Genomic DNA, 27,484 nt, shown 5'->3' with positions numbered 1-27,484 from the left:
CTTAAATAAAGTACAGATACACAAAAAAACTACTTAAGTACAGAAACTAATTACATTTACTCAGTTACTCAGTTACTGTCCACCACTGGTTTTCAGTCTGTAAGCAGTCCTACGTCAGTGTTAGGACAGCGTCCACACAGCAACTGCATATAAACACAAACCCTGACCGGAGGAGCAAAAATCACAACAGCCCGACAGGAGCGAAGCCCTAAGCAGCGCATTCTGCGCGAGGTCAGACGCGACGTGTTCGCACATTAGCGGCCCGTTTCTCACCGTGCTGCGTGATCGTGGTTCGTGTTTATGCGCTCAGCTGTGACTGAGTGGCCACTCCTGCGGGTTTTTATGGGAATCGGTCACCGTCGCGGTCACTCAGTCCAAAGATCCGCTCACAATGAACAGAAACACTGACGACCACTTACAAAACATGTTCCTACTTTTGTCGTTCCCCGCAGTTCAGAGATACGCGGCGGTTAAAACTAAACGCCCCCCTCACTCCGTCCTGTGCTGAGCGAGCAGGTTCCGTTTCCTTAGAAACCATGACAAAGCAGTGCCCAGCACACACACACACACACACACACACACACACACACACACACACACACAGGCCTGTCAAGCTCACACACTTAAAACTCCACAGGCTTTTTATCAGGTAAATGTAAAATATACACTCACTGGCCACTTTATTAGGTACACCTAAAAGGTTGGACCCCCTTTTGCCTTCAGACCCGCCTTAATTCTTCATGACACACTTACAAGGTGTTGGACACGTTCCTCAGAGGTTCTGTTTGGTTATTTGAGTTCCTGTTGTCTTTCTATCATCTGGAACCAGTCTGCCCATTCTCCTCTGACCTCTCACATCAACAAGGCATTTTCGTCCACACAACTGACCGCTCACTGGATATTTCCTCTTTTTCGGACCGTTCTCTGTGAACCCTAGAGATGGTTGAGCGTGAAAATCCCAGCAGATCAGCAGTTTCTGAAATACTCAGACCAGCCCGTCTGGCACCAACAACGACGCCACGTTCAAAGCCCCTTAAATCCCCTTTCTTCCCCGTTCTGATGCTCGGCCTGCACTTCAGCAAGTTGTCTTGACCACCTCTACACGCCTAAATGCACTGAGCTGCGGCCGTGTGATTGGCTGATCAGCTATTTGTGTTGACAAGCGACTGAACAGGTGTACCTAATAAAGTGGACATGTTGGGTCCAGCCAGGCATGTACATTTTGGGGCGGTCAACATCGCTGCTGGACTACATTCAGTACCATTACGGAGCGGCAGTTATACCAAACTACACTATTTCAAAAATAATGTAAGAAAAATAAAGTTTTGAGTTTGTTGTTTGTTGTTTTGTTGTTTTTATTAACAGTATCTGTCTGTATCCCAGACCACGACTTCTTTGATAACCCAAAGTACTTTTAGTCTAGATAGCCAAGTGCATTCACAAGCAAGAACCTTTATACTTTTATTTTAGGGACAATTGAGATGGAGTACTTTTAGTACTTTATAAAGAGTACGTCTACTTTTACTCAAGTAGAAATATAGATAGAGCACTTTCACTCGAGTAATATTTCACATAGTGCACATCTACCTTTACTGAAGAGCAGCTATGACAGACTTACCAGTCGGGAAATCAGAATTAAAGTGAAGTGTTACAAAGATCAGAACAATATCAGCTCATCTTAAATGTCTCCGGTCACATCAAACCTCTCTCACTGACTTTGTTTACATCCCAACCATTTAAATCTGGTGAATTTTAAACGATTGGTGGAATTCCCCTTTAAAATTGAAAATATGCCATTATTCTTTTTAATTTTTCTATTTTAATCATTAAGATGTAAACAAACTCCCTCAGAGCGGTTTGGTGTGAAATGCTCTGCTCTAGAGAAGCTTAGAGTCAGAACTCTTCACAGTGGTGGTGATAGGAACCGGACGTCTGAAGCCTCTAAAAGCCCCCTCACTGAAAGTGATTACATTCAGTACCTACAGATACGCTGTCTGATGTCTGACGGGTTGTTTTATGACGGCTAAAATGCATTTTTAAAGCCATTTGTGCTGGACAGTTTCACAGATACCACTCTTTCACCATCATCAACATTGGAGGTATGAATAATAGGTCTTAATAGTAAACAGCTATACACTGTGTGCACAATTATTAGGCAAGTCTTATTTTTGAGGTTTATTTTTATTAATCACCAACTGCAGCGCTCTCGGTTAATCCAAAATGTTAATAAACCTCAAACATGAATGTTTAAGAAAGTAAAAGTGAGGTTTTGGCTTTCTTAGGAGAATATCTATATGTGCACAGTTATTAGGCAACTATTATTGTGCAGAATTATTACGCAGCTAAATGAAAAACACATTTTCCCCATCTCATGTTTTTTATTTTCATCTGTTCAAGAATTATAAACAAACAACTCAAAGCTTTCCAATGAACATTTGACTTTTTTTTTTTTTTAAATCAGTGACCAATACAGCCGCCCTTCTCTTCAATAACAGTGATAAGCCTTCCATTCATGGAGTCGGTCAGTTTCTTGATCTGTTGACCATCAACTTTTTGTGCAGCAGCAGCCGCAGCCTCCCAGACCCTGTTCAGGGAGGGGTCCTGTTTTCCTTCACTGTAAATCTCCCGTTTACGAACTGCCCACAAGTTCTCAGTTGGGTTCAGGTCAGGTGAGGAAGGGGGCCACGTAATAAGTTCTTCATCTTTAATGCCTTTACTGGCGAGCCATGCAGAGCAGTACTTGGATGCATGTGATGGAGCATCGTCCTGCGTAAAAATCATCGTCTTTTTGAAAGATGCAGATTCTTCCTGGACCACTGCTTAAAGAAAGTGTCTTCTAAAAACTGGCAGCAGGCTTTGGAGTTGATTTTGAGCCCATCTTCAACCCGAAAAGGTCCAACCAGCTCATCTTTAATAATACCAGCCCATACCAGTACCCCACCTCCACCTTGCTGGCGTCTGACTCGAAGTGGAGCTCTGTCCCGATACTGATCCAGCCACGGGCCCGTCCATCTGGTCCATCAAGTCACTCTCATTTCATCAGTCCATAAAACCTTTGAAAAATCTGTCCAGATGTTTCTTGGACCAGTCTTGACACTTCAGCTTGTGTCTTGCTCAGTGGTGGTCGGGTTTCAGCCTTCCTTACCTCGGCCACGTCTCTGAGCGCTGAACATCTTGTACTTCTTGATACTCCAGCTAGGCTGCAGTTCTGGAATATGACAGAACTGGAAGATAATGGGTTCCTGGTAGCTTCACGCTTGATTCTTCTCAAATCCTTGGCAGTTAATTTGCGTCTTGTTTTCTCAGCACGTTTCTTGCGACCCTGTTGACTATTTCCAACAAAACGTTTGATGGTTCTGTGACCGCGCCCCAATATCTTAGCAATTTCAAGAGTTCTGCATCCCTCTGAGAGACTTCTGGTCATTTTTGACTTTTCAGAGTCAGTTCAATCTCTTTTTGGCCCATTTTGCCTGAAGAAAAAAGCTGCCTAATAATTATGCACACCTTGATATCGGGTGTTGACCTCCTTAGGCCACACCCTCCCTCATTACACAGATACACATCACCTGCTAGGCTTAAATCCATTAAGCATTCAAGTTTATCCAGCTTGGAGTTTGAAAATATGCCTAAAATTTATAATATGGTCAAAATACTCACTTGCCTAATAATTGTGCACACAGTGTATTTGTGTTGTAGACACTGTGACCCCTGGTTCCTATCACCACCGTAAAGTCTTGAATCTGTAAGCTCCTCTACAGTGAGCCAGTTCAGACCAAACCACCCTGAATGACTCTGTTTACATCTTACATTTACGGCATTCGGCAGCCGCTCTTATCCAGAGCGACTTACAATTTGATCATTTTACACAAGTAGGCGAAGGTGGTGTTGTGAGTCTTACTGGTATAGTGTAGGGGGCTTACCCATGTGGGGGATTGAACCCTAGTGTACAGTATAGAAGGCAGAGGTGTTAACCACTACACTAACCAACCAACCAACCAATCTTAACCACAAATTGTGCACTTTTGTAAAATAGAAAAATTGCCCCCCAGTCTGAGAGAGAACTGTAAAGTACCCTGTAAAAAAATCCGCTTTTAGGCTTAAAAAAGTAAGTTAATGAGTTAATTAAGCCAGTTTTTAAAGTTTAAAATATGTGCATTATTAGATTTTACAGTGTAGAGTAACTGGGCTCTTCATTCATGAACAGTGAGCGCCACCTGCCGCCCACAGGGCTGAACTGCAGCACCTGCTTTGGCCTGTAAACACTCCAGACAGCACTGCACCATAACCGGACTGATCTCAGCGTTCACTGCACACACTACGCTGTATGTATGAACGCGCACGGTCCTCCTAAAGTTATTTTCCCCGTCTAGTGTGTTTGAGAGGTGACGGTTACAGGAGGATTAGTTTGGCCCCGGTTTGTGTATGAAAATGAGGCGCTTCCGTCTCGCCTGCACATCATCCGGAAGGGTGGTACCTGTGGAAGTTCTGCAAATAACCTCGCGGCTCTCGGTCTTCGTCCCCTGCCGCTGAAGGAGAGGGTTTCTCTGCGTCCTCGTCGACTGAATACGCGTCGTGAGCGCAGAAGCGTCCAGACTTGGCGGACAGGCGTTTCTCCCTGGTCCTGTAGGAGAGCTTTAGAGAGGCGCACCTGGCTCCATGTGTCGTCCCTCCTCGGACTCGGACCCGGGCTGTGTGTGTGTCCGAAGGAGCTCCCTCTCCGCTGTCCTCTGTGCACGTAAGTCGGGATAATGTGCGGCTGAATGGCCTGTCGTTTGGTCAGAGTGCGTTATTACGCGGATAGCGTGAACACTGAGAGACCCCGAGCCGAGTGCTTTCACTGTTTACCTGCCCCCTCCTGCTCGCACCCGCTGCCAGTTTGGGCTGTTTACTGTTCAGAACCAGCTGGGAAAGTGCGCTTTCTTGCGTTTCTGGAGACCCAGTTAAACCTTCCGAGCTGGAGTTGCTCTCTGGACTTTGCAGCTATTTCGACACAGCTGCTGAAAATGGGAAGTAGCTGGGTGAGCTGGGGTCGCTCACAGCCATGGTGGTTCCCTCTGAACTGAACCGCTCAGATTTGACCCAGAAACCACGAATCTTCCCGTTCCACCTTAAACGGCGCAGCAGTTCCAGTCTGGCGCCTCAGGAGTTAGAACTGCAAGTGCTCGCCGTTTAAGGTGGAACGGGAGAAGTTCAGCAAGAAGCTGGCAGATAGGAGGCCAAGTTTAGCCTCGTCCAGAAATCCGTGTTTTGGGATTTGAGCGTTCGCTCATTCGCAGACTGGGCTAGAAATATTTTAAAACTTAAAAAAATCACCATTATGGTTGTTTTAGAGGGAAAAAATAGCGGATTTTGCGTTTTGTTTAAACCTATACTTTCTTTCTCTGATCCACTTACCAGGATTTTTTTATGTGCGAAAACACACAAAAAAAAAAAAAAAAAAAAAAAAATATATATATATATATATATATATATATATATATATATATATATATATATTAGTGTGTGTGTGTAATAACTTTCCAGCCTCTTTTTGACATTAAACAGGCTTTTCGTTAATCTGCGTTTTAAACTGATGTATGTACGTCAATCAAAACGCAGTCTGGACTGAAACACTCCTTATAACTTCAGTGTGAGTGGGCGGGGCTAAAGTCTGACTTCTTCACAAGCCAAATTTAACCGATTTTTTAAATTTAGTATTTTTAATTAGCTTTTTTTTGACAAAGACTCACACGGGCAAAATTGCGCTGTCATTTCAAGTCATTAAATTAAAAATTCATTGCATATTTACATAACATGAATCAAACTAAGTGCTATGTTGGAAGCAAGAGGCAACTGGCTGTGTAGCACAATGAGTTCTTGAGCTGACAAAATGGTGTAAGTGTGATATCAGTGTGCACGTGAGTAGAAGCATTCATAAGGGACAATATGTCAATATTTACTTTATCTCCCATGTGAACAGCTGGAACAGTGCAAGTAGTGTCACAGAAAGAAAAAAAAGTCTTAAAACCAGTGAAACTAAAAATGACCGCTTTTAAACACAAAGTTCATTGAAGCTGTAAAGTTAACAGAAGAGTACTTTTTGTAGCAGAAGAACAATTTTGTGTCAAATGTTGGTAACATATAATAAGTTCGGTGAACTGAGCATTTGAAGTTAACCTGGTTACTTACTTGTGACAGAATGTATCACGATAATCATGTCGATACGGTCAAGCTGCCCTAATGAGTGCATAATTATGCCAGCACATTTTGGTGCAGGTATAGCAGCAGCATGTAAGTGCAGTGCATGTACCTGTCCTGTGTTGTTTAGCTCATACAATTGCAAAACGGATCAGCCAAAATAGCAATAATAAATTGCTTGATTACTGTTTCACGTGTTTGGAGCAAAAATCTGGGCCGATTCAAGCATCTCTAGTAAAATCTCCCATTTCTGATATGTGGTTGGGTAGTGGGTAAAACCTCTGCCTTCTACACTGTAGACTGGGGTTCAATCCCCCACCAGGGCAAGTAGCCTACACTATACCAATAAGAGTCCTTGGGCAAGACTCCTAACACCACCTTGGCCTCCCTGTGTAAAACGATCAAATTGTAAGTCGCTCTGGATAAGAGCGTCAGCCAAATGCTGTAAATGAAATGAAAGACTTTTTTTTCCCTTTAACTTATAAAAGCTGTAATTATTTGTGTTGATTTACATTGGCCCCTGGAAAAGCTACAACTCAACCTTGGCCCTTTGTAAGACGAGGTGTAATTGGCTCAGTGTCCATCCTGAACCAGAATATGAGTATCTTTTAATTCATGAGGATGTAAACATGGCACGTTTCATCTTCTGCGTGGTACTAGCTTTGGTTTTTTTACACCAGGCTGATTCAGTGGAGTTCGGCAGTCATTCCAATCTAGAGCACATCAGCCAGAGGCAGCGTTTTTAGTATTTTTATAATGAAAACGCTTAATGATTAACCTCTACAAGCTTTTGCCTTCATGCTTTAATAAAACATCCTGAAATACAACATCACCGGACCAAAAATTATGGGAGCAGTCGTGGGCTGGAGGTTAGGGAACCAGCCTCATGACCGGAAGGTCGCCGGTTTGATCCCCAGAGCCGACAGCACATGACTGAGGTGTCCTTGAGCAAGACACCTAACCCCCAACTGCTCCCTGGGCGCTGTGGTTTGCCCCCCTGGTGTGTGTGCTCACTAGAGTGTAAGTGGGGTTCCACTTCACGGATGGGTTAAATGCAGAGGTGGAACCCCAACTAGCCTAAAACCAGAGAAGAATGACTTAAAATACTTTGGCCTTTGTTATATCGACTGAACATTTGAAAATGTTAAGAGGAACTTGCCTGGGAAAAAAAACCCAAAGAGTCGTACAACTTCTCCAACTGTGTTGTATATGTCAAACCTACGCATTGAACATTTAGTAATCTTTCATCTTTATTTTGTTCCTCAATGAATCAGCTCAATGAATGAACTCGGGGCTATAATTAGTCATGGCTTACTTCCTCTACCTTGCATACTTTCACAGTAGCCCAGAGTCATGAAGTCACTTTGTACATTGAAAGTCTGTCTTTTATGAGAACGAATGACGGGATGCAAAATTGGCTAAAAATATGCTGATTTCTAATCACGAGAATTCCTTTGAAGAGATTCAGATGCACTGGAAGGCAGGGAAGTGGCGTTCTTTGACCTGGAGTTCTGTGCTGACTACCTTGTACGTTACAACATGCAGCAGAAAGTGAGGGTGTAGTGAGAAGTAGGGTGGAGGCAATAGCAGGGTGGTGGCAGCTCAACTTTGTAAGCCATTTCAAAGGGGAATTCCACATATTTTTCGATATGTCTGCCTAATTATATCGTTGTGATGTAAACAAAACATTTCACATGAACCAATCTGGATGTAAATCAGTCTGGTGTGAAATGCTCTGTTGTAGAGAGGTTTAGAGTCACTGTTGCTCACAGTAGTGGTGATGGGTGTTGAGTGCCTCTCAGGTATTTCACTGATGTTTATCACATGACATGCTTAGATATTATGCCTGATGCTCGAGATTTTGTTTTGTGATGGTTTTGAGATGAAACTTTGGCTTAAAACTTAATGTAAGGCGAAATAGTCCCTAATGAAAATGATGCAAGTGTGATATGTAAATGTTCACTGGTCATTTTGGATAGTAAATTAAATGGCCCCGTATACATTGCGACCCCAGGTTCCCATCACCACCACTAAAGATTTCACCATCATCACATTTATCTAGAATGAGGCGTTTTTCATCGAGCCGCTCTGGTTTCCACTTTAAGCTGACAGGTAAAGATGAAATGGATGCTGCATCACGTTCTATAACCTAGATGCATTTCGATCAAGACCTCTTATTGAGCATTAGTGGCAAGTGAAGGACATGAATGAACCTTTTGTGTGGTGGTGATTCGTTTTAGAGTAGTACGTGTTTCCAGTAGTGTTACCTGTATGCTGTAACAAGTATGGCTTTTATTTTTAATTACTGAGAACTCTACAGTAAAATTAAAAAGCATTAAAGATTAGAAACTTAAAATCAATGACTGTAAAGTGTTTAGAGTTAAAGAAAAAAATGCGAATAGGAACGGAATCTGCTTTTTTTTTTTTTTTTTTTTTAATTTCAAACATTTTGGAGGAATTAAACAATTTTTATCCAAATACTTGTAGTAAATATACTGATACAGTTCCTCACTTCTAGGTGTTTTCCTTTAGGGATGGAGATGAGATGGAGATAGGTTAGTATATACAGCACACAACACCACAATGATTTTACTTCTGGTACATTTAGTTTCTAGTTTTATGTCACTCCACCTGGAGTTCAACATTAAATGCTCTCATATTTAACGGAATGGTTTGCGGCAAAATCAAAATTCCAGCTTATCTCAAAAGTCTTTCAGCCGAAACGCGTTTTTGGTGCAAATTTTGCTGCTTTGGTTTAGAACTGGGGTTGTGAAGATAACATTGCTAAGACTAGAACTCAGCAGTCACCCAAATAGCCCAGTTTGCGTCTGTAAAAATACATCCACAAAACTCTGTTCAGCCCCCTCAAACTGCATCCAGTCTCCATGAAAGCCATGCAGACTTGTCAGGGTGGTGTAGGACACAGCATGACGTACGGTGAGCTGTAAAGCAGGGGTTGCAGGTATTCACAAAGCAGACTGATCTTGGATCAGTTTCCTCTGTATTCATGATGTCTTTATCATAAGTGCTGATCTAGAATCAGTGTTTTTTTTCCTGAGCCAAGCCACTGCAATACATAATTAGACCTCCTTAACATAAAACATCAAACACTGAATTGATGTAAAATTCAAAATTGTATTGAGACTGAAAGGAAACACGTCATCACTTGTTCATCTTCCTGACGTTTCACTCGCAGCCTTTTTATTGCTGTGATAAATTTGTCTGTTTGCAGTTGGTGTGCAGCACCTCGTTTAACGTCTTGGGGGGGAAAAACCACTGCCTTTCAGTGAAGGTGTATCCTACATGTGTGCTTGCCAGTGTGCTTAGTCATGCTTTGTTGCATTTGGAGCAGTAATCTGACCCCGCTCTTAGTGAAAGGTGTAAACGAAGTGACCTCCAACTTTTGTGTTTAAAAAAAAAAAAACACACATGCTTTGGGAGTCTGCAAGTTAAGTCAGGTGTCTCTTTGGTATTAGTTCTCCTAGCAGGATATTTTCCAGTTTAAAAAAATCATGATTATCGATATTAATTGCCCCCTGTTACCCAACAGCTTTTACCTATTTTAAATTTTAAATTTAAAATTAAATTTAAATTTGATGTTTTATGAAAGTAAATGGAAGTTCTGACGGCAACTAATATATAAAATATACGTATACAGATACATAACTACATACCCCCCCTCCCCCCACACACGAGTGTCCCATGGTTCTCACAGTGATCATGTCACCTTATGTGGGTCAAGGGTTCAGATTTTGAGGTAGTTGTCGCTCAAACTGCATGGACTGTACTAAATGTTTAATCAAGTAAGTACGCCACTACGCCACTGCTAGTTTGAACATACTGATTATTTAGTACTGTGGTGTGTGACTTCAGACCATGCAGCGCAGAGATTTGTGAAGACCGAGTCCGAGATTTATTTACTTTGTTTTAAATGTAGTTTCGTTCGTTTCTGTTGAAACAGAGAGGAAATCCAGCGTTTCCTCTGAGAGCCAAGAACGTGCAAAGCAGCAGACCTAGGATTAACAACCGTAAGAATTCCTAAATTTCTTCACATTTTACTTCAAAATTGAAGTAATGAAAACCGGCTACAACGACAAACAACTGGACTGACCTGAACTCTGAGAAAACTCTGAAATATTCAGGAAATTGAAAGCAGCAACTCAAATCTAGCACACCTGCTCCAGGTAGTAAAGGCCTTCTGAATGCTAGACACAAGTTTGTTGGACCTGGACTTTCCAGGGTGTTAGAACTCCAGGACCAGTGTTTAGCACCCCTGACTTGAGCTGCGACTCTGAACTAATATGAACCCAGCAGTTAATGTGCTTTGCATCACCTAACACGGTGCAGAACTGTCCAGCATCTACAGTACGACAGCACATGGAGCAGGCCGCTGCTCGCGAAAGACACGGAAAAGCAAATGTGCAGATCAGAATGGTGCCGATAACAGTTGTGGCAGCTTGGCGTAGATATCGGGCGCTCCGTCTATGCGGGGCAGGAGCGGCTCAGGCTGTGGCATGGAAGCAGCATGCGTCATTTTGAAGGCATGTGACGGATTTCTATGGATAATGTAGTGATTGGACAAAATTGTGAGCTCTGGCAAAAGCTGTGAGGTTGAATTGATTCCATAGAAAATGTGAAAAATGATCAAATCTCACTCTATGCATACTTGCCCTATCCCAATCGAAGTATCATTGTTATTACTATTATTATTGTTATTATACGGTGATAGTGATGTGCATGGCTTTGTCTGTAACAGTCTACACTCAGACGGTTTCTCTGTCTGAAGGAGATGCATCTCTGACAGATTTTGCACATGTCAGCATTACGTTAGGGCTGCTGTGGTTTGTCAGGTCTTCCTTCCTCTGCCTGTGTTTTTGAAACTGTCTCAATGTTGGCATTTCCCAGTCACTCCGCAGGGCTCGCAGTCACTGACCCAGTCGTTGCCGTTCGATTTCGCAGGCGCTGTGTAATTCCTTTTCCGAAAGCACCAGCAGAGAAAGAGACGCTTCCTCCCTGCCACCATGAGCGTCCAGCCCAGGAGGATACGCTTGAAGCCATGGCTGCTGGCTCAGGTGAGCAGTGACCCTTTATCTTTCTGTGCCGGGTGAGAGAGAGCGCGATCTCCGATTGAGACGTCAGAACAGGCTCAGGGGCCTTCATCAGCGTGAAAACAGCCCAGTAATTTTGACAGTAGCCGTTGCGTAAAGGTCTAATCCAGGGTGTCGGATTCCAGTTACAGACTAAACTTTCTGCCGATTTGTTGTAAAACACTTAAAGATATCAAGCTTTGTTTGGTAGAGAACTTATAAAGCTTGATTCCTGCATCTCCGAGAGCTCTTCTGGACTGTTTCGTCTGGTGGGGGAGTGGCTGCATCAGCGCTACTGTATCATCGGCCATGGCCCCTCATCTACACAGTTCATTTATGATGCCTGTTGAACTGAGACTCATGTCAACATGTTGAATGTTGTGTATAAAAAAACTCTATCACACACCACTGAGAGCAAACGAGCGGACGAGATAACAGTTGAAAATTTGCCGCTGCTACAAATAACTCAAGCTGCGTTTGTGCCGAAGCTGCATTTATACGTGTTGAAAACAGTTTAATCCGTCCAGACCGCTGCTTCCTGTTGCTAGTTTGAAGGTGGTGCTTCTGTGGATGATTGGCACAAAATGCAAATCCCAGGTTGTGATTTTGGTTCCATTCCTTTCCAAACATTAAAGCATTTTTTTTTCTCCCCCAAGGTAAACAGTGGGAAATATCCAGGCCTGCACTGGCTCAATAAGGAGCGACGCTTGTTCCAGATCCCCTGGAAACACGCCACACGCCACCTACCCACCCTAGAGGAGGAAAACACTATTTTCAAGGTGAGAGCTGCCAGTTCTTGTGTCTGTGCGTGTTGTCGTAATCGCCAACTTTCAAACGTTTGGAATCATTTGACAGTATCCATCAGCAGGTCTTTGTCAGAACGTAAATCCAAACATAAATTGGACACCAAAATGATTAGATATTTCTAATATTCTGGAACGAGCAATAATGTATTAAATGATAAGTCATTGTTGTGTTTCCAGTCATTTTAGTCCGGTTTTTAGAGCCAACGTTTGATCATTGCTTTGAAAAATATGGGGCATTCTGGATACTATTCATTTCAGAATCGTGCACAGCTGTGTTTATTGTTCTGGTTGCATCTACATAAAAATAAATAAATAAAAATAGTTTGTATTTATTCTCGCACATGACTGACATAACAGAATAATTGCGTACATTAGATTTTTTTGGATAAAATTAATTCTAAATGTTTGAATATTGATTCCCAACTAATTGTAGTCACAACATTTGATAGATAGACAGATACTTTATTGATCCCGAAGGTAATTCAGCCGCCAGTAGCAGACACACAACAGTATACAGTACCGTAATTGGTGCTTTGGTATACCAAATACCATATTTGGTGTCCTCAGTTAATTAAACAGGATCAAGTGAACTAAGATGGTTTTTATTGATTTAATGGATGCACCACGATGCTGGACTCCTGCAGTATCAGTAGAAATGTCCTGGAAAAACAACCTCAGACAGATGGTTACGTTTTATTAATATTTCTGACTGAAGACACATTTAATGTGCTGAAGAAGAGCAGAACGTCCAGCCAGTGCTGGGAAACCACACTAAAACGTCTTCATTCGATAATTTTTTTTTAAATTATTTGCTACAGAAATAAGTGTAATTTCTCTGAAATGCTAATTCAGTTGGAGGTTGTTTAAATGTCTACATCTTATAAATGTTTGAGTTGAGATCAGCCCACAGTTCTCAGGTCGATGCATCCCTGATTCTCCCTGTTGGATCGATCATGTTCTTGTATTTTTACCAGAAAACCTGTGTGGATGATGTAGTAGTGTTTGTGTACTCCAGTGGCACAGCGATTTATTTCATGTGTGTCTGATTTTGTATATGATTTGGCATTTAAGTTAAAAGTAAATCTTCTTTTAATGCAAAAATGTACACGTTTATGAAGGAAGGCTTATCATTTACATATAATGTGTGCTGGGAATGATTTAAAACGATCAAGTATCAAAACTATTTTGTTTCTGAATTGGCTGAGTAATTGTGACATCATGATTTTAATATTGAGTAAAATAATTGCGATTATCATTTTAGCCATTATTATAGAGCAGGGAGTAACATGCAAAGCAAATCCAGAAGCTGTAGATGTTGAGTCTCTGGATGTTAGAGGATCAGCTCCCTCTGTGCAGTTAATAGGAAATATAAGGCAGACTCTTATCCTGGATCAGCTGAGAGGTTTGATGCAGTCCCCGATTCCGGTCCTACCTGTTTAATACCGGTGATTCATCTTACTGTGCTACAAAACATTCTAGGAAAAGCAGTAATCTGGAAGTGGAGCACGCCTACCTCAACAGGATTACTTCAGTAATTAAACTTTGTGCCAATTACGCGGGATTACTCAATGAAAATATAAATGGGAACCTGCATGCAGATCCGGGTTTCGAAATAAATGCAAATGGGAATTTCTTTTATTTGAGGTTTTTTGACCTCTTGCTGTCTTCAGCGTGGTTTATGAAGAGAGATATCTGTGCGTATGTTCAGTGACGAGAATCAACTGACTGATCTTTCTCTCAGAGGTAGTTAATTTTCAACTTCTGTAGTCCGGTTTGGTGATCTGTACTATAGATCTGGCCTAAAAGACTAACGTTTATATAATCTTTCAGGCGTTTTCAGTCGCTGAAGTTTATCACATCAAAGTCATCAAATTTTTTGTAGCGCTTTTTACATTGGATGTTGTCACAAAGCGGCTTCACAGGATTCCTGAAAAGACAAAGTTTTAAGATGAATGTAAAACCCCCAGGTGAGCAAGCCAGGGGGCGACGGTGGCGAGGAGAACCTCCCTCAGAGCTGAGGAAGAACCCTTGGGAGGAACCAGGCTCACCAGGGTGGACCCGTCCTCCTCTGGTCAGACTACCTACAGAGTGATTATACTACTAAAATTAATAGCAGTAGTATTAGTAGTAGGAATAGCTGGGAGTCTATGAGAACATCAGTGTTGGGTGGGCAGGTGGTGGTAGCTGGGGCGTGGGCAGCTGGTCTGAAGTGGGCAGCAGGAGAGCTGGACAGTCAGTCATCCATCAGTGTCCGGCCGGACATGTGGGCGGTCGTATACTCTGAAAAAAGGCAGGGAGAGGGAATTAGTTTTATTCTGTCTGTTTGTATGTAAAACAGGAAATGTGAACATTCCCAGAGTGCAGCTAACGACTCCGGCAGATCTGACTATGACAGCTTAGCTAACAGGAGAGAACCAGAAGGACACACAGACATGAGAGCACTCTGAAACAGTCTGGGATCCTTCCGCTCCACCGTCCACAAACTTGAGTGACCACGTGCGAGCCGCACCACAATCTGACCATGTGCTTGAATGAAAATGCTCACTGACCAGAAAAGAAAACTGCACAGTTTCACAGTGACGGCCAAATTTGTCCTCTTTATTTCCTTTTATTTCTCGGTAATTTCCTTGCCGTGGTTCTGATTTGGACCAGGCGCAAATCAAGACATCAGTAGCACCCCCTGAAACCAAACAGGAATGGGCCTTTGAGTCCGATTTGATATTTGAATTTTTTTCCATCGATTTAATTCAAAAACACCCACCAAAAAAACAGACAACAGGGATCTTAAGGCTACAAGTCTGTCACTGCTGCTCAGCATCTCTACTACTGCTGTAATATGTTACATCCATATGACAAATCGATGGTTCCATAGCAGGTGACATAAGACTTCTCGAATGATGTTGAACCTTTAATTTCAGTACATCTATATGAAACGGGGTGTAAAATGAGCTTGAGGTTTATCAGAATTTGTCTGTGATGCTTCCTTTGTGCTATTATCTGCTATCTGGCGCCAGAGAGCCTCTGCTGGGGCAGCACAGAGCCTCTTATCCAGTGTGCGGTAGTCTTCAGCCAGCTGCAGTCATGGTCTTTCTAAGCTCTTTTCTTTGGATGAAACCACTAAGAAGCTCTTTCCAAAACATACGTCCCAGGCTCTACTGCTCTCTGTTGGAGTATAGGGTATATAGGAGTATTCAAATAGAAATAAAAAGTAAAAAAAAAAAAAGTTTTTCAGTATGCAAATGAGCTTGTCAAACATTTTCGCATAACAACCAGGAGCTCTGTAATGTATGGCAGAATCTCTTTTGCATATTTTAAGGCCCAGTTTAATATTCCTTTTCTTTAACTTTCACTGCACATTGAGTCAAGTTCCATAGTGTCAACATTTGACTGAACAGTATACGTTGTTATCTGTTCTTGAAATGTTTAGCTTGCGTGATTCTGTGATATTTGTTCTAAATAAGAATCATTCAAATTGTGTTTTTGACCTCCTGTTGTATCCTTTCCTGCCGTGGTTTTAAACCACCTCTCCGTAGTTCATTTACCCTCTTGCAGCCCCGTGAGTTTGCAACCCTACCTGTTTGTTCTAGCTTGCTGTCAGGGGGCTTTTCAGTGATATTCTCATGAACAGCTTTGCAGAAGTAAAAGTGGCGTGAGTTTCAATTCCACTCAAAGTCTGTTCTGCAGGACTTTGGCATAAGAGGAAGTTCTGAGGGCCTCCAAACCACAAGCCTTTTCTAGAACATCTGCATAAGCTTCCTGGCTGCTCATGGCACATGCATGACATTTTAGCCTTGCCTTAAATTTTTTTTTCCCCCGTCAACTTTTGTTTTCATTCCCAATTTCACATGTTACTTTCTAAACACGGCTACGCTGCAGCCGCTGTGATGTGCTGTGTTGCAAAAACGATCAGAAGCGTCCATGTCAGATTGTAACCGAGTATTGTAGAAAAACGCATCGGGGAGCAATAAAACTGCTCGTTCAGAATCTGACGGCCCGTCCACTACGTTCGTTTTCATCTGTACAGGCCTGGGCTCTGGAGACGGGGAAGTACCAGGAGGGGGTAGACGAGCCAGATCCTGCCAAGTGGAAGGCCAACCTCCGCTGTGCCCTCAACAAGAGCCGAGAGTTCAACCTGAAATATGACGGCACCAAGGAGACCCCCATGCAGCCCTTTAAGATCTATGAGGTGTGCGACCAGCCAGTCAATGGAGGTAAGGGGAGGTAGAAGTAGTATGTCTGTCTCTGTTGTAAGAGAACCTCATAGCTATGAACTGGTACATTGGGAGAGGCCAAAATGCCTGTTATACCAGTTTAATATGCTATTTGTATTATTATGTTATACAGCACTGTATCCTTCCGCCTCATTTGTTTGGCAATATTTTTGATCACTTTTCATCAACCAGCTACCCCAGCTGTCAAAAAGAAAACAAACAGATATTCTATCTTTACTCAGTACAAAGTGGACACTAGAACTGTTGCCCTTTCAGCCAGAGAAACTGAGCTAAGCTGCTCTGTATGGCCAAAAGAATGTGGACACCCCTTCTGATTTTTGAGTTCAGGTTTTTCAGCTACCCCCATTGCTAACAGGTGAGTGAAATCAAGCAGATAACCATGCAGTCTCCCAAAACATACACTGGCCCTAGAATGGGTCACTTTAAACATCAAACCGTCATAGGACGCCACCTTTGCCACATGTCAGTTTGTGAGATTTCTGTCCTGCTAGATCTTCCCTGGTCAACTGTAAGTGCTATTATTGTGGAACGGAGGTCTCTAGGAACATCAACGGCTGGAAGAAGTGGTAGATTACACAAACTCTTCAGGGTTGCCAAGTGCTGAAGCTCCAAGCGCGCAAAATTGCCTATCTTCCCCCTTCTTCCCATCTTCAAGATACGTCGTCTAATAGGGGGTTTCCCTAGACTTTAAACTTGAAAATCTCACTCTAGAGACTTCTGCTGCAGTGCAATAAGGTTAAGCATGTTTACAACAGGAGCACTGATGGTTAAACATCAGCCAGAGGTCCTTTCACATCTGTTAATGTGACTTAAAAAGTTTTTCTTTTTCAGGCGGTGTCAGAAAATAATAGCCAAAAAAACGGAGTTAGAATGTTTTTCTTATGGTAGCAACAAATGGTAGATGTGTGAAAGTCACTTGCCATTTTTGGCCAGGCAGGTGGTGTTGATTCATAGTCTTCTATGTTCTTTCAGATGGAGGTGAGGACGATGAGGAAGAGGTAAGATTTGCTAGCGTTGGGGGGGGGGGGGGGGGTGGATCTGGGGTAAAAATGTTATCCAGGATGTCAGTAGCAACATGTCGTCATTAACAAAATAATTTAATATTTTACTTTTTTTCCTGTATGTGGTTCTGATTAACACGAAGCCCTGCTTCTATCCTGTTTTACTTTCTTTCAGATACTGAACTTCGAGCAGCTCTCTATCAGTAAGCTTTGTCCTTTTTTTCATTGAACGAGTGATGCATTTGAATTTAGTGTGTCAACATTGAGCTCTTTCTGATATGCAGCATGAAATGTGGACTTAAAAATTTTGGCATAGACAGTACTGTCCAGAAGTCTCAGTCAGCCATGAAACTTGCCTATTTAGGGCAGTCATGGGCTGGAGGTTAGGGATCCAGCCTCGTGACCGGAAGGTCGCCGGTTTGATCCCCAGAGCCGACAGCACATGACTGAGGTGTCCTTGAGCAAGACACCTAACCCACAACTGCTCCCTGGGCGCTGTGGATTGGGCTGCCCACCGCTGCCCCCTAGTGTGTGTGTGTGTTCACTAGTGTGTATGTGGTGGTTCACTTCACGGATGGGTTAAATGCGGAGGTGAAATTTCCCCGTTGTGGGACTAATACGGGTCACTTAATCTTAATCTTATCCAGATTGTGTGTTGTGCAGGTAAAAAACACTATATAGCGTTTGAATAAATGTAAATAAATATAAATAACTGTGTCTGGGGGGTAAAATTAGAGCATTATTTGACTGTCTGTTTCCTGTGACAGACCCTCGAATCGCTGAACCTCCAAGCTACCCAGCGTTCCAACCCAACCCTGTGGATCCGTTCCTCCAACCTGTCATACCTCCTGAATTCCCTGGACACAGCCATTTAGCTCCTACTGTAAAACAGGAGGAATATATACTTGGGGATTGTCTCCCTAATGGACTTGGGATGGGTACTGGAGTTATACCGCCACCTGCTGTCCCACATGCAGTCAGCATGCCAGGGGTCATAGTGGACAGTCCTATGCAGGAGGTGCAACCCCAAGCGGAGAGCCAGGTCCAGCCCTGCATCTCTGAGCTGCTGTGCAGTCCTCATATGCTGCCCTGTAAGTTTGCATCTTTCTCTTTGTTGCTGACCTGAGTGTGATCCAGCACTCTGATTAAAGTGCAGTGCTTATGGCACAAGCAGGCTGTACGCTGCTATAGCTAGGCAACGTGTTGGTGTGTTAACACACAGTTAAGCAAAAGTTTCAGCACCCCTAGACAAATGATGTTTTGTTGATTTTATTTATTTATTTATTTAAGCACATCCTCTACAGAGAACTTTTTCTATGAATGGGGGCAGTCGTGGGCTGGAGGTTAGGGAACTGGCCCTGTGACCGGAAGGTCGCCGGTTCGATCCCCAGCACCCACAGTCCATGACTGAGGTGTCCTTGACCAAGACACCTAACCCCCAACTGCTCCCCGGGCACCGTGGATAGGGCTGCCCACCGCTCCGGGCAAGTGTGCTCACTGCCCCCTAGTGTGTGTATCCACTAGTGTGTATGTGGTGTTTCACTTCACAGATGGGTTAAATGCGGAGGTGGAATTTTCCCCGTTTGTGGGATTAATAAAGCATCACAATCTTAATCACCTAAATATTTGAGCACAGTTTGTAACTTTTTAGAAAGAAAAAAAAAACCCAAAATGTTCTGTAACTTTTGTACAGGTCATATTTTCTTTTTATGGGGATAAAATCTGTTAATTTTAGCAAATAAACAGTAATTGTGTATTAAAATGCATAGAAATGTGATTCTCTGTAGAGGATTTTCGCTTAGAAAATCAACGAAACGTCAGAATAATAGTTTGTACTGTACGTGATGTAACTAGCATGAGCGTTATATCCTATATATATATATATATATATATATATATATATATATATATATTATATAACGTTATATCCTCGATAAAGGAAATGCTGTAGAACTGAGACGGACGTTACAGAGCTGTTGTTGAGCGAAAGCTCATGTGACTGGGTGTTTAATAGTGTACCTTCACTACGAGTCCCTTCTTCAAAGCTAGTTGCGTTTTATTCAGTTGTAAGAGCCCAAAATTTCAGTTACCTTGACGCAACTCTGTGTAATAGAAGGTTAGAACCGCAGGTGCTTTGTTAGGATCTCGATGCTGGCGTGTTCATATGAAACAGAACTTGTCTGGAGTGCAGACATACCTGATTAACTACTTTATTTCCTGTTATTGACATTAATGGACTTGCCACCAGACGTGTACATTGTCACTAACCCGAGTGAAGCTATTGTGACGCACTGTCAGCCGTTCTTCACCACAGTTCTGTTTGTTTGGCTGTTGAGGTGTTCCAGACTGACTCATTAGTATGCTTGTAGGTGTGCTCTGTCGTATCACTGCATGCGTAGTCTCATCGGAAATAACAGGTTTTATGTTATTTTCAAGCTAATTTGATTATCATTTATAGTCTAATCAGTGGGGCAGAAAATGCTCTTTATTTTAAACACTAGACTCACTGAGTTAGTTCCGGCCACGCAAGCCGATTGGTCGAGAGGCATTGTATCCATGCTGATATTTCGCCACATCACGGGTTTTTCATAAGCCCTGTATCACTCCGCTGAGACGCCAATGCCAAGCAGCGACTTTGCTAGAAGATGTTCGAGCCATTTCAACATTTTTACTTCTTACTTTGCCACCAGCACAAAACGGACAAACTAAATTCCCAAACTTTTCATGCCACTGAGCAGCTTTTCTAATGGAAGCTGTGGCAGAAGAATCAGAATCAGATTCCTTTATTGATCCCAGAGGGAAATTGCAGTTGTTACAGTTGTATCCATCCATCCATCCATCCATCCATTTCCTAAGCCGCTTCTCCGTCAGGGTCACGGGGGGGTGCTGGAGCCTATCCCAGCAGTCCTCGGTCGGAAGGCAGGATACACCCTGGACAGGTCACCAGTCCATCGCAGGGCAGACAGACAGACACAGACAGTCACTCACACCTAGGGGCAATTTAGCATGTCCAATTGGCCTGACTGCATGTCTTTGGACTGTGGGAGGAAACCGGAGAACCCGGAGGAAACCCACGCAGACACGGGGAGAACATGCAAACTCCACACAGAGAGGACCCTGGTCGCCCGGCCGGGGAACCGAACCTTGGCCCTCCTCGCTGTGAGGTGACAGTGCGATCCACCACGCCACTGTGCCACACACAGTTGTAACCATTTATGTAAAAGAATAAACACTTTAATAATTTTAAACAAAGATAAAGAGAAACTTGCAATATGTACACGAGATTTACGTTCTTATGAATGCAGTAAGGTGGTGGTGACTGTGATAATAAGTATTAAACATCTAGTATAAAGCAGTTCAAAACAACCTGGAATCAGCCAGAAATGATGTGAATACCATTCACCAAACCTGAAGTCTGATCTTCAGACTCTGACCAAATTGGACTGAGCCATAAAACTGCCGCAATAAGAAAGCAGCGAGTGGGCGGAGCTCGTTACTCTGACGTAGCAGCGAGCTGCTCGTTAAGGAGCTATAATTAGGAGGAAGGAACTGAACATTAAAACATATTAAACGCCGCGTTCACGGCCAGTTTATTAATTTCTTACTGTATTTATTTAACTGTTGTATTAAAGCAGTAGAGACACTCGAGGAGGGAGTTATCACCAGTAACATCACGGCTGTGATGATCTACGGCCACCAGATCACAGCCGGGATGTTATTTTGCGATAACACACTCCTCGACGGTTCTATTGCTTAAATACAGACAGGGTTTATATTTTACATTTGGGACTTTTAACTGCCTTGTGGTTCAAGTGACCTCATACTTACTTATGTTTATTTGGTAAAAATAAAAAAAGCATTCAATTTTACCAAAACAGTTCTAACTAAGCAGTCGTGGGCTCGAGGTTGGGGAACTGGCCCTGTGACCAGAAGGTTGCAGGTTCGATCCCCTTGGCCGACAGTCCGTGACTGATGTGTCCTTGAGCAAGACACCTAACCCCCAACTGCTCCCCGGGCGCCGTGGATAGGGCTGACTTTGACACATTTAGACTGACAACAATGGGATCTAATTGCTCACCATGTGGCCATGAGGGACCGGGATGCAGTCTCACTTCCTGTTATACAATGCAGGGGTGTGGCTAAAATAAGCTCCACCCATGTACTAAAACTATCTGTGTTCCTGTAGTGACATGAAAATGGGGACAGCCTGTTTTTGAAAAGGGTTTTTTTTTTTTTTTTTTTTTATTAAAAATTAAACTTTTACATTTTTTTGGGGGGGGGGGGGCAGACATCTCCCAATAGAAGGTACCCTGTAAATGATAATTTTGCATACATTTAACTTCATATTTCTTTTAATGCCTTGAGTTTAAATAGATCAAAACACAATCGTAAATTCAAAGGTCTGAGTACTTATTTTATTGTTTATTGGAAGTAATTCTGTAGAATCTCTAGTCACAACTCTTCATAAGGACTCTGAAAGATGGAGAAAGTTCGAAAAACTGAGAACATGAATATTGAGTTAAATTAATATCACATAACCCTCTTATCTCTTGAGAATAAAGTGTCTAGAGTGAAAAATGTACTGAAATCAAGTTAAGAGTCAGGAACCTGCCAATAACTGCCATCTAAGAGAAGCAACATGCAACAGAATACTGACCTAATTAAAGTACTCCATGCTACATGAAGGAAGGAAACGCCTCATGTTTATCCCACGAGTGTTTCGGGACTATATTTAAGTTTTCAGGGAATTACTGGGATCATTTTGAATTTCAGGTAGTAAATGTGGTCATTATTGCTAGTTGTTGTAGCTTTTGTGATGGATACAAATGATTAAATGAATGAATTCTGGAAAGTAGTAAATAAACGAGATGAACTGTGTTCAGCGAGTGTCCAGGACTGCTTCTGAGCGCTGTTCGAGTAACGCAGGTATCAGTAACTCTGTGTTGCAGTACTGTTACAGGAATGAGTAACTGCGCTACGGTGAGATGTTACTTTGTACAGTGTTCCCTCAACACTGTTTCTTACCAGTAATACTCCCAACATTGGTGAAATCTGAAACTGGACCACGAGCCCCTCGAGCTTCGAGTACGGCTCGGCTTGACCCGCCATCCTTCAAGGCGCGTGGAAGACAAGCGTGGAGAATGTTCTCTATACTGGAGCCCAGGTGGTGGAATGAACTCCCACTGGCTGTCCGAACAGCAGAGTCTCTCACTGTCTTCAAACGCAGTGTTGATAATGTTTGTCATTGTATTGCATTGAATGGCACAGAGTTCTGCGTTCAACTCTGTTTCTTTTTCCCTTGGTGTCTGCAGTGACATCTTGTATCTAGCAGTATCTGAGCTCAGGACTTTCTATTTCTCCAAACTATTGGTAACCAGCAAAGATACTTTCTCTAGATTGACAAAGCTCTTCTTGTAAGTCACTCTGGATAAGAGCGTCTGCTAAATGCTGTAAATGTAAACATTGGCCTAATAGAGCATCACGTTTTTCCACTTGATTTCATTTCTCTTCTGCCTTTCTGTTGCAGTAACTGACCTTGACATAAAGTTCCAATACCGGGGCCGGTCAGTCGGCTCTCTGACGGTCAGTAACCCCCAGGGCTGTCGGCTCTATTATGGCAACTTGGCCCCAACGCCGGAGCAGGTGGAGCTGTTTGGGCCCGTCACTCTCCACCAGGTGCTTTTTCCTGGAACCGCCGAGATCCAGAACGAGAAACAGAGGTTCTACACGGAACACCTGCTGGACGTGATGGACAGGGGGCTGATCCTTGAGATCCGCGGGCAGGATATCTACGCTGTGCGTCTGTGTCAGTGTAAAGTGTTCTGGTCAGGGCCAGGGGTGCCTGAAGGGGGCCCACCCAACCCCATGGAAAGGGAGCGCAAGATCAATGTTTTCAGCCTCAACAATTTCCTGCAGGGTGAGTGGAGCTTCTGGTGTGCAGCTCTACAGCGAAATCTGATAACTCGGTGGCACTCCTTCAGTCAACTGAACTTTTTCAGTAATCCTTATAGCAATATACTCTCATAGGCGAAAGTCTGGACACTCCAGTTCAACTTACGTTTGCTTTGATAAGCGAAAATAAGTCAACACATCCTTTAAAGAGACACCCTTCTGCACGTTTTAATGCACGATTACTGTTCATTTGCTGAGTTTAACTTAAGGGGGGAGTGGGAATGTGTACCTGTGCAAAGATTGTGGCAGATTTTATATTAAATGATGTTTTTTTTTTGTTTTTGTTTTCAGTATTAAACTCATAAAATTAATAGAAAACATGCCTTACAATTTGCACAGAATTTTCATGTAAATGCTTATTCTCTGGATAGTTATTTAGAAAATCAACAAAACATAGTTTGCCTGGGCTTGTTCAATCATTTGCATACAAAATGTGCCTTTTAAGGATTACTGATCTCAGAACAGCTGTTGTTCCTTACAGGGCTGATCCTGTACCAGAAAGGGGAGGCGCCGACCCCTCCTCCCTTTGAAATTTACTTCTGCTTTGGCGAGGACTGGCCTGACCGTAAGCCCAAAGAGAAGAAGCTCATCATTGTCCAGGTGTGCAGTTTTGAACAAATGTGTAAAAAGCATACGTGGGCACTTGTAAACGCAAGAATTCCTGTTTTTCTAAAAACTGAAACGGGCTGCATGCAGTGCGCGTTGTGTTCACAAAAAAAAGACTGTTAGACCACATTAATGACCATGATTCATCAGAGCGGTCACTGAGAATAGCTGCCGAGCTGATCTGCTGAATAGCATTGTTAGAACTGCTGTTAATGCAGCACAGCTGTTCCTAACTGGACTAAGTGATTTTCGCAGTCATAATGCCGTGACTGGGATTGCAGTAATGATCAACTTCTTGTGTTGACAAAGTCTTTTACTTTCTCAGTAAGGCCTGATCTACACAGCTGTCCAGCTACTCATCTTAAGAGTTTGATTTCAGTTCTCATTGTAAACACATGGCTCTGGTCTTCAGAAGCACCTGAAGATATATGCTATGTGAGTAGGACTGAAATAAAGGTGGTGGATACCAAGGCTGTGTTTACACTGTTATTCTTCAGACGCAGGTACAGACACTTACCGGCCACTTTATAGGTACACCTATTGAGTTGCTTGTTAACACAGATAGCTAATCAGCCAATCACACGGCCGCAACTCAGGGCATTTAGGCATGTAGAGGTGGTCAAGACAACTTGCTGAAGTGCAGACCGAGCATCAGAACGGGGAAGAAAGGGGATTTAAGGGGCTTTGAACGTGGCGTGGTTGTTGGTGCCAGACGGGCTGGTCTGAGTATTTCAGAAACTGCTGATCTGCTGGGATTTTCACGCACAACCATCTCTAGGGTTCACAGAGAACGGTCCGAAAAAGAGGAAGCATCCAGTGAGCGGTCAGTTGTGTGGACGAAAATGCCTTTTTGATGTGAGAGGTCAGAGGAGAATGGGCAGACTGGTTCCAGATGATAGAAAGGCAACAGGAACTCAAATAACCGACCGAAATCTCTGAGGAACGTTTCCAACACCTTGTTGAAAGTGTGCCACGAAGAATTAAGGCAGATCTGAAGGCAAAAGGGGGTCCAACCTTTTACTAGCAAGATGTACCTAATAAAGTGGCCAGTGAGTGTATGGGCAACTACCAAGGGCACTGCTCAACTTGAGCGGAATACATCACTCTTCGTTAGGTTTGTGCGTGCAGGACACTCAAGCACATGATCAGTTTAATGCCTTTTAGTGGAGTCTACTGAGATGATGTGAGGTGCACTCTCATGCAGACCTCTGAAGCCGTGTTGTCTTTCTGAAGGTACTATCATGCCCTTAAAAGGAACTCCAGGACGAGGCAGGAGAAAATGAATATGCTGCTATCGAGCCTGTGGTAAACAAAAATGTCCAAACTCAATACAGTGAAGCCCACAGACATTGTTTCCTCCAACCACCAAAATATCAGCACACAGTACCCTGAGAGGATAGGAATATTCCTACATGCACACAAACTACATGCTGAGCACTGAACTTCACCAACACACCCCTAACAAACTAGTACCTAATAAAGTGTCCAGTGAGTGTATATTATAGAAATGGTCAGAGTGCAGGTGCTTTAAGTGCTGCTGCCATATTTTTTCACATCATGGCAGGCTGCTTTCAAAAGTTGGAAAGCTAAACTTTTCAGTAAAGCTCTGTTTTATTTGTATTATCTGACTAATCCAGTAAAATGTAGTGAGCACCCAAAATGAAGGACAGCCTACCTTTTGGTTTTAGGGGGAATAAATGAACCTTACCACATTTTCTGAGCTTTATTTGATCACACTTTCTGCTCTTTGGTAAACCTTGTGGTAACACCCAGTCTGAACACACCACCCAAAGTTGCCATTAGTGTTTAGTGTGCCGGTTATGTTTACTGTACAGTAGAGGGTGTATTGCAGTAAATTACATTTCACTCAAGACATTTCGTTTTGACCAGAACTCTTAACGTCTCATCTCTTGCATGTTTTCACTCGGCTACAAACTCATGTTGGGCATCTTTTTCATGTCGGCATGGCAGCAGTTAAGCACTCAAAGCAGTGCTGTATCTATACAAAAAGGTGTCGTATGAGCACAGACTAATAATCTAGAAATTTCAGTGTTGGTTTCTTTACCTGAACTCTTGATTCATGCTAACACATTCACAACCAAGGTTCTGTAAAGAACCATCCATCAGAACGTTTTTTAAATGGCATTTTAAATCCATTTTGGCACCTATATTTTTACAGTACACGATACTGTCTTAATTCTGGGAATCCTGATTTCCAGAAATGTGTGGTTTTCAGATTAAAGAGCAGTTTAATCTGAAGAGCAGAAATGTGCAGCAGATGCTTGACTTTGGATGATGGATTACAACATCTATTGACGTTTTCCAGTTCTGAAGTGCAGAGTCCTGGATTTTGAGTTCACGTCTCTTGTAAATACAGAAACTCTGTATTTCTCTTTCGTCTAGGTGGTGCCGGTGGTAGCAAGGATCCTTACTGAGATGTTCTCGGGCGAGCTCTCCTGGTCCACAGACAGCATCCGCCTGCAGATCTCCAACCCCGACCTAAAAGACCAGACTGTGGAGCAGTTTAAGGAGCTCCACAGACTGCTGCAGAATCAACACACGCAGGGCACATGGCCTCAGAACCTCCAGTAACTCAACGTCCGCAGCACTCTGGACCAGTCAGTGGAGGAGGAATGTAGCTGCCCTTGCATTTAGCATAAAGGGTGCTTTTGGGATCGGCTTCATTTTGTGCACGACACAGTGGCCTAATAAGTGGCATAGATGCGCATACTTAACCAGTTAGTACATTAATGACTATACTTGGTTTGAAACCGGGCTTGATTGCTCAGATTTCTGATTTCTGGATGTTTTGAAAGTAGCTCCCATGGATGCTGTTCAGGGAGTATAGTAGAAATGTTTTGAGCCCATAATGCACTGCAGCTGGGGTAGGGGGCAGGTAGCATAGTTCCAATGAAAAGGTGCTCATTTTGGTCAATGCCAAAGTAATTATAGTGATTAATCAGTACTTGGTATGAGCTTTTGTCCTTGGTCCTTCACGTCTTTGGTCACATGGTGTAGATGCATACAGCACTGCATTAAAACACAATGAACCCTCACTAACATGTCCATTTGGACTATCAGGGCTTGTTTCCATGTGATTTTAGGCTTCGACTTGGCCTCAATAACAATGGCAAGTGCTAGGGTTATTTCTCCTGCAAAAGCCCTCTAGCACCAGGTTTCTTTGAGAACCATAGGACCCATATATTGTGCATCACTGAGCGCTCCTGCAAAAAAAGCCCTTTCGTTTTAACCCAATTTGAAATGTATATTTGTTTTTGAGCTTAAATTGGTTTCTTTTAACACTGTATTTCAATAAATACCATAGCAGTATTTTAGTGTAGGCATCATTCAGCTGATGCTCCTTGGTAATTGTTATTCAGTTCCTCCTTTGCTTTCTGATATTGTTTCAGTGAATGTGTTTGGCCTGCAAACGTCTGGAACCGTTCACCTGAATGTATAGAGGAACATAACCTGAACATACACTATTACCACAGTTGTACAAGTTTGAAATAAGCTTATTGTGCATCTCATGCAAATGTGGACTCTAAAGAAAGCCATGTGTTAATATCATACAATGCTAAAGTAACATTGTTTTCCATTAAATTTAGTACGTTATCACCTTA

The 27,484-nt window shown here is 42.8% G+C and overlaps 2 protein-coding genes across 4 annotated transcripts in view; one reads left to right on the top strand and one right to left on the bottom strand.

Annotated features, from left to right (window-relative positions):
* Nucleotides 1–4,579, bottom strand: part of ccdc87 (coiled-coil domain containing 87) — a 31,363-nt gene extending 26,784 nt beyond the window's left edge. Inside the window, exon 1 of one of the 3 annotated variants that reach the window (XM_017706474.2) lies at nucleotides 4,475–4,579. Coding sequence is in view for 1 of the 3 variants with exons in the window: in XM_037542926.1 (XP_037398823.1) it covers nucleotides 420–426 (7 nt within the window). In the remaining 2 variants the exon portion in view is untranslated. The other 2 variants (XM_037542926.1, XM_017706473.2) reach the window with 2 other exon arrangements.
* A 17-nt stretch (nucleotides 4,580–4,596) lies between these two features.
* Nucleotides 4,597–27,484, top strand: irf5 (interferon regulatory factor 5). The gene is made up of 10 exons (XM_017706479.2): nucleotides 4,597–4,735; nucleotides 11,137–11,249; nucleotides 11,921–12,043; nucleotides 16,095–16,281; nucleotides 17,275–17,300; nucleotides 17,479–17,506; nucleotides 18,071–18,394; nucleotides 22,831–23,220; nucleotides 23,737–23,855; nucleotides 26,265–27,484. Exons 2-10 carry the CDS (start codon nucleotides 11,199–11,201, stop codon nucleotides 26,451–26,453), a joined length of 1,437 nt encoding a protein of 478 aa, XP_017561968.1. The 5' UTR covers nucleotides 4,597–4,735; nucleotides 11,137–11,198; the 3' UTR covers nucleotides 26,454–27,484.

Source organism: Pygocentrus nattereri, chromosome 11, assembly GCF_015220715.1.
Source record: "Pygocentrus nattereri isolate fPygNat1 chromosome 11, fPygNat1.pri, whole genome shotgun sequence".
Taxonomy (NCBI): domain Eukaryota; kingdom Metazoa; phylum Chordata; class Actinopteri; order Characiformes; family Serrasalmidae; genus Pygocentrus; species Pygocentrus nattereri.
This window is presented reverse-complemented; position numbering and strand designations above follow the sequence as displayed.

Bases quoted from the DNA above. Each gene is read 5' to 3' on its own strand.
- irf5 (XM_017706479.2), top strand. From the start codon at position 11,199: ATGAGCGTCCAGCCCAGGAGGATACGCTTGAAGCCATGGCTGCTGGCT. The intron at 17,301-17,478 runs GTAAGATTTGCT...ACTTTCTTTCAG, and splicing joins GTGAGGACGATGAGGAAGAG to ATACTGAACTTCGAGCAGCT. The intron at 17,507-18,070 runs GTAAGCTTTGTC...TTCCTGTGACAG, and splicing joins CTTCGAGCAGCTCTCTATCA to ACCCTCGAATCGCTGAACCT.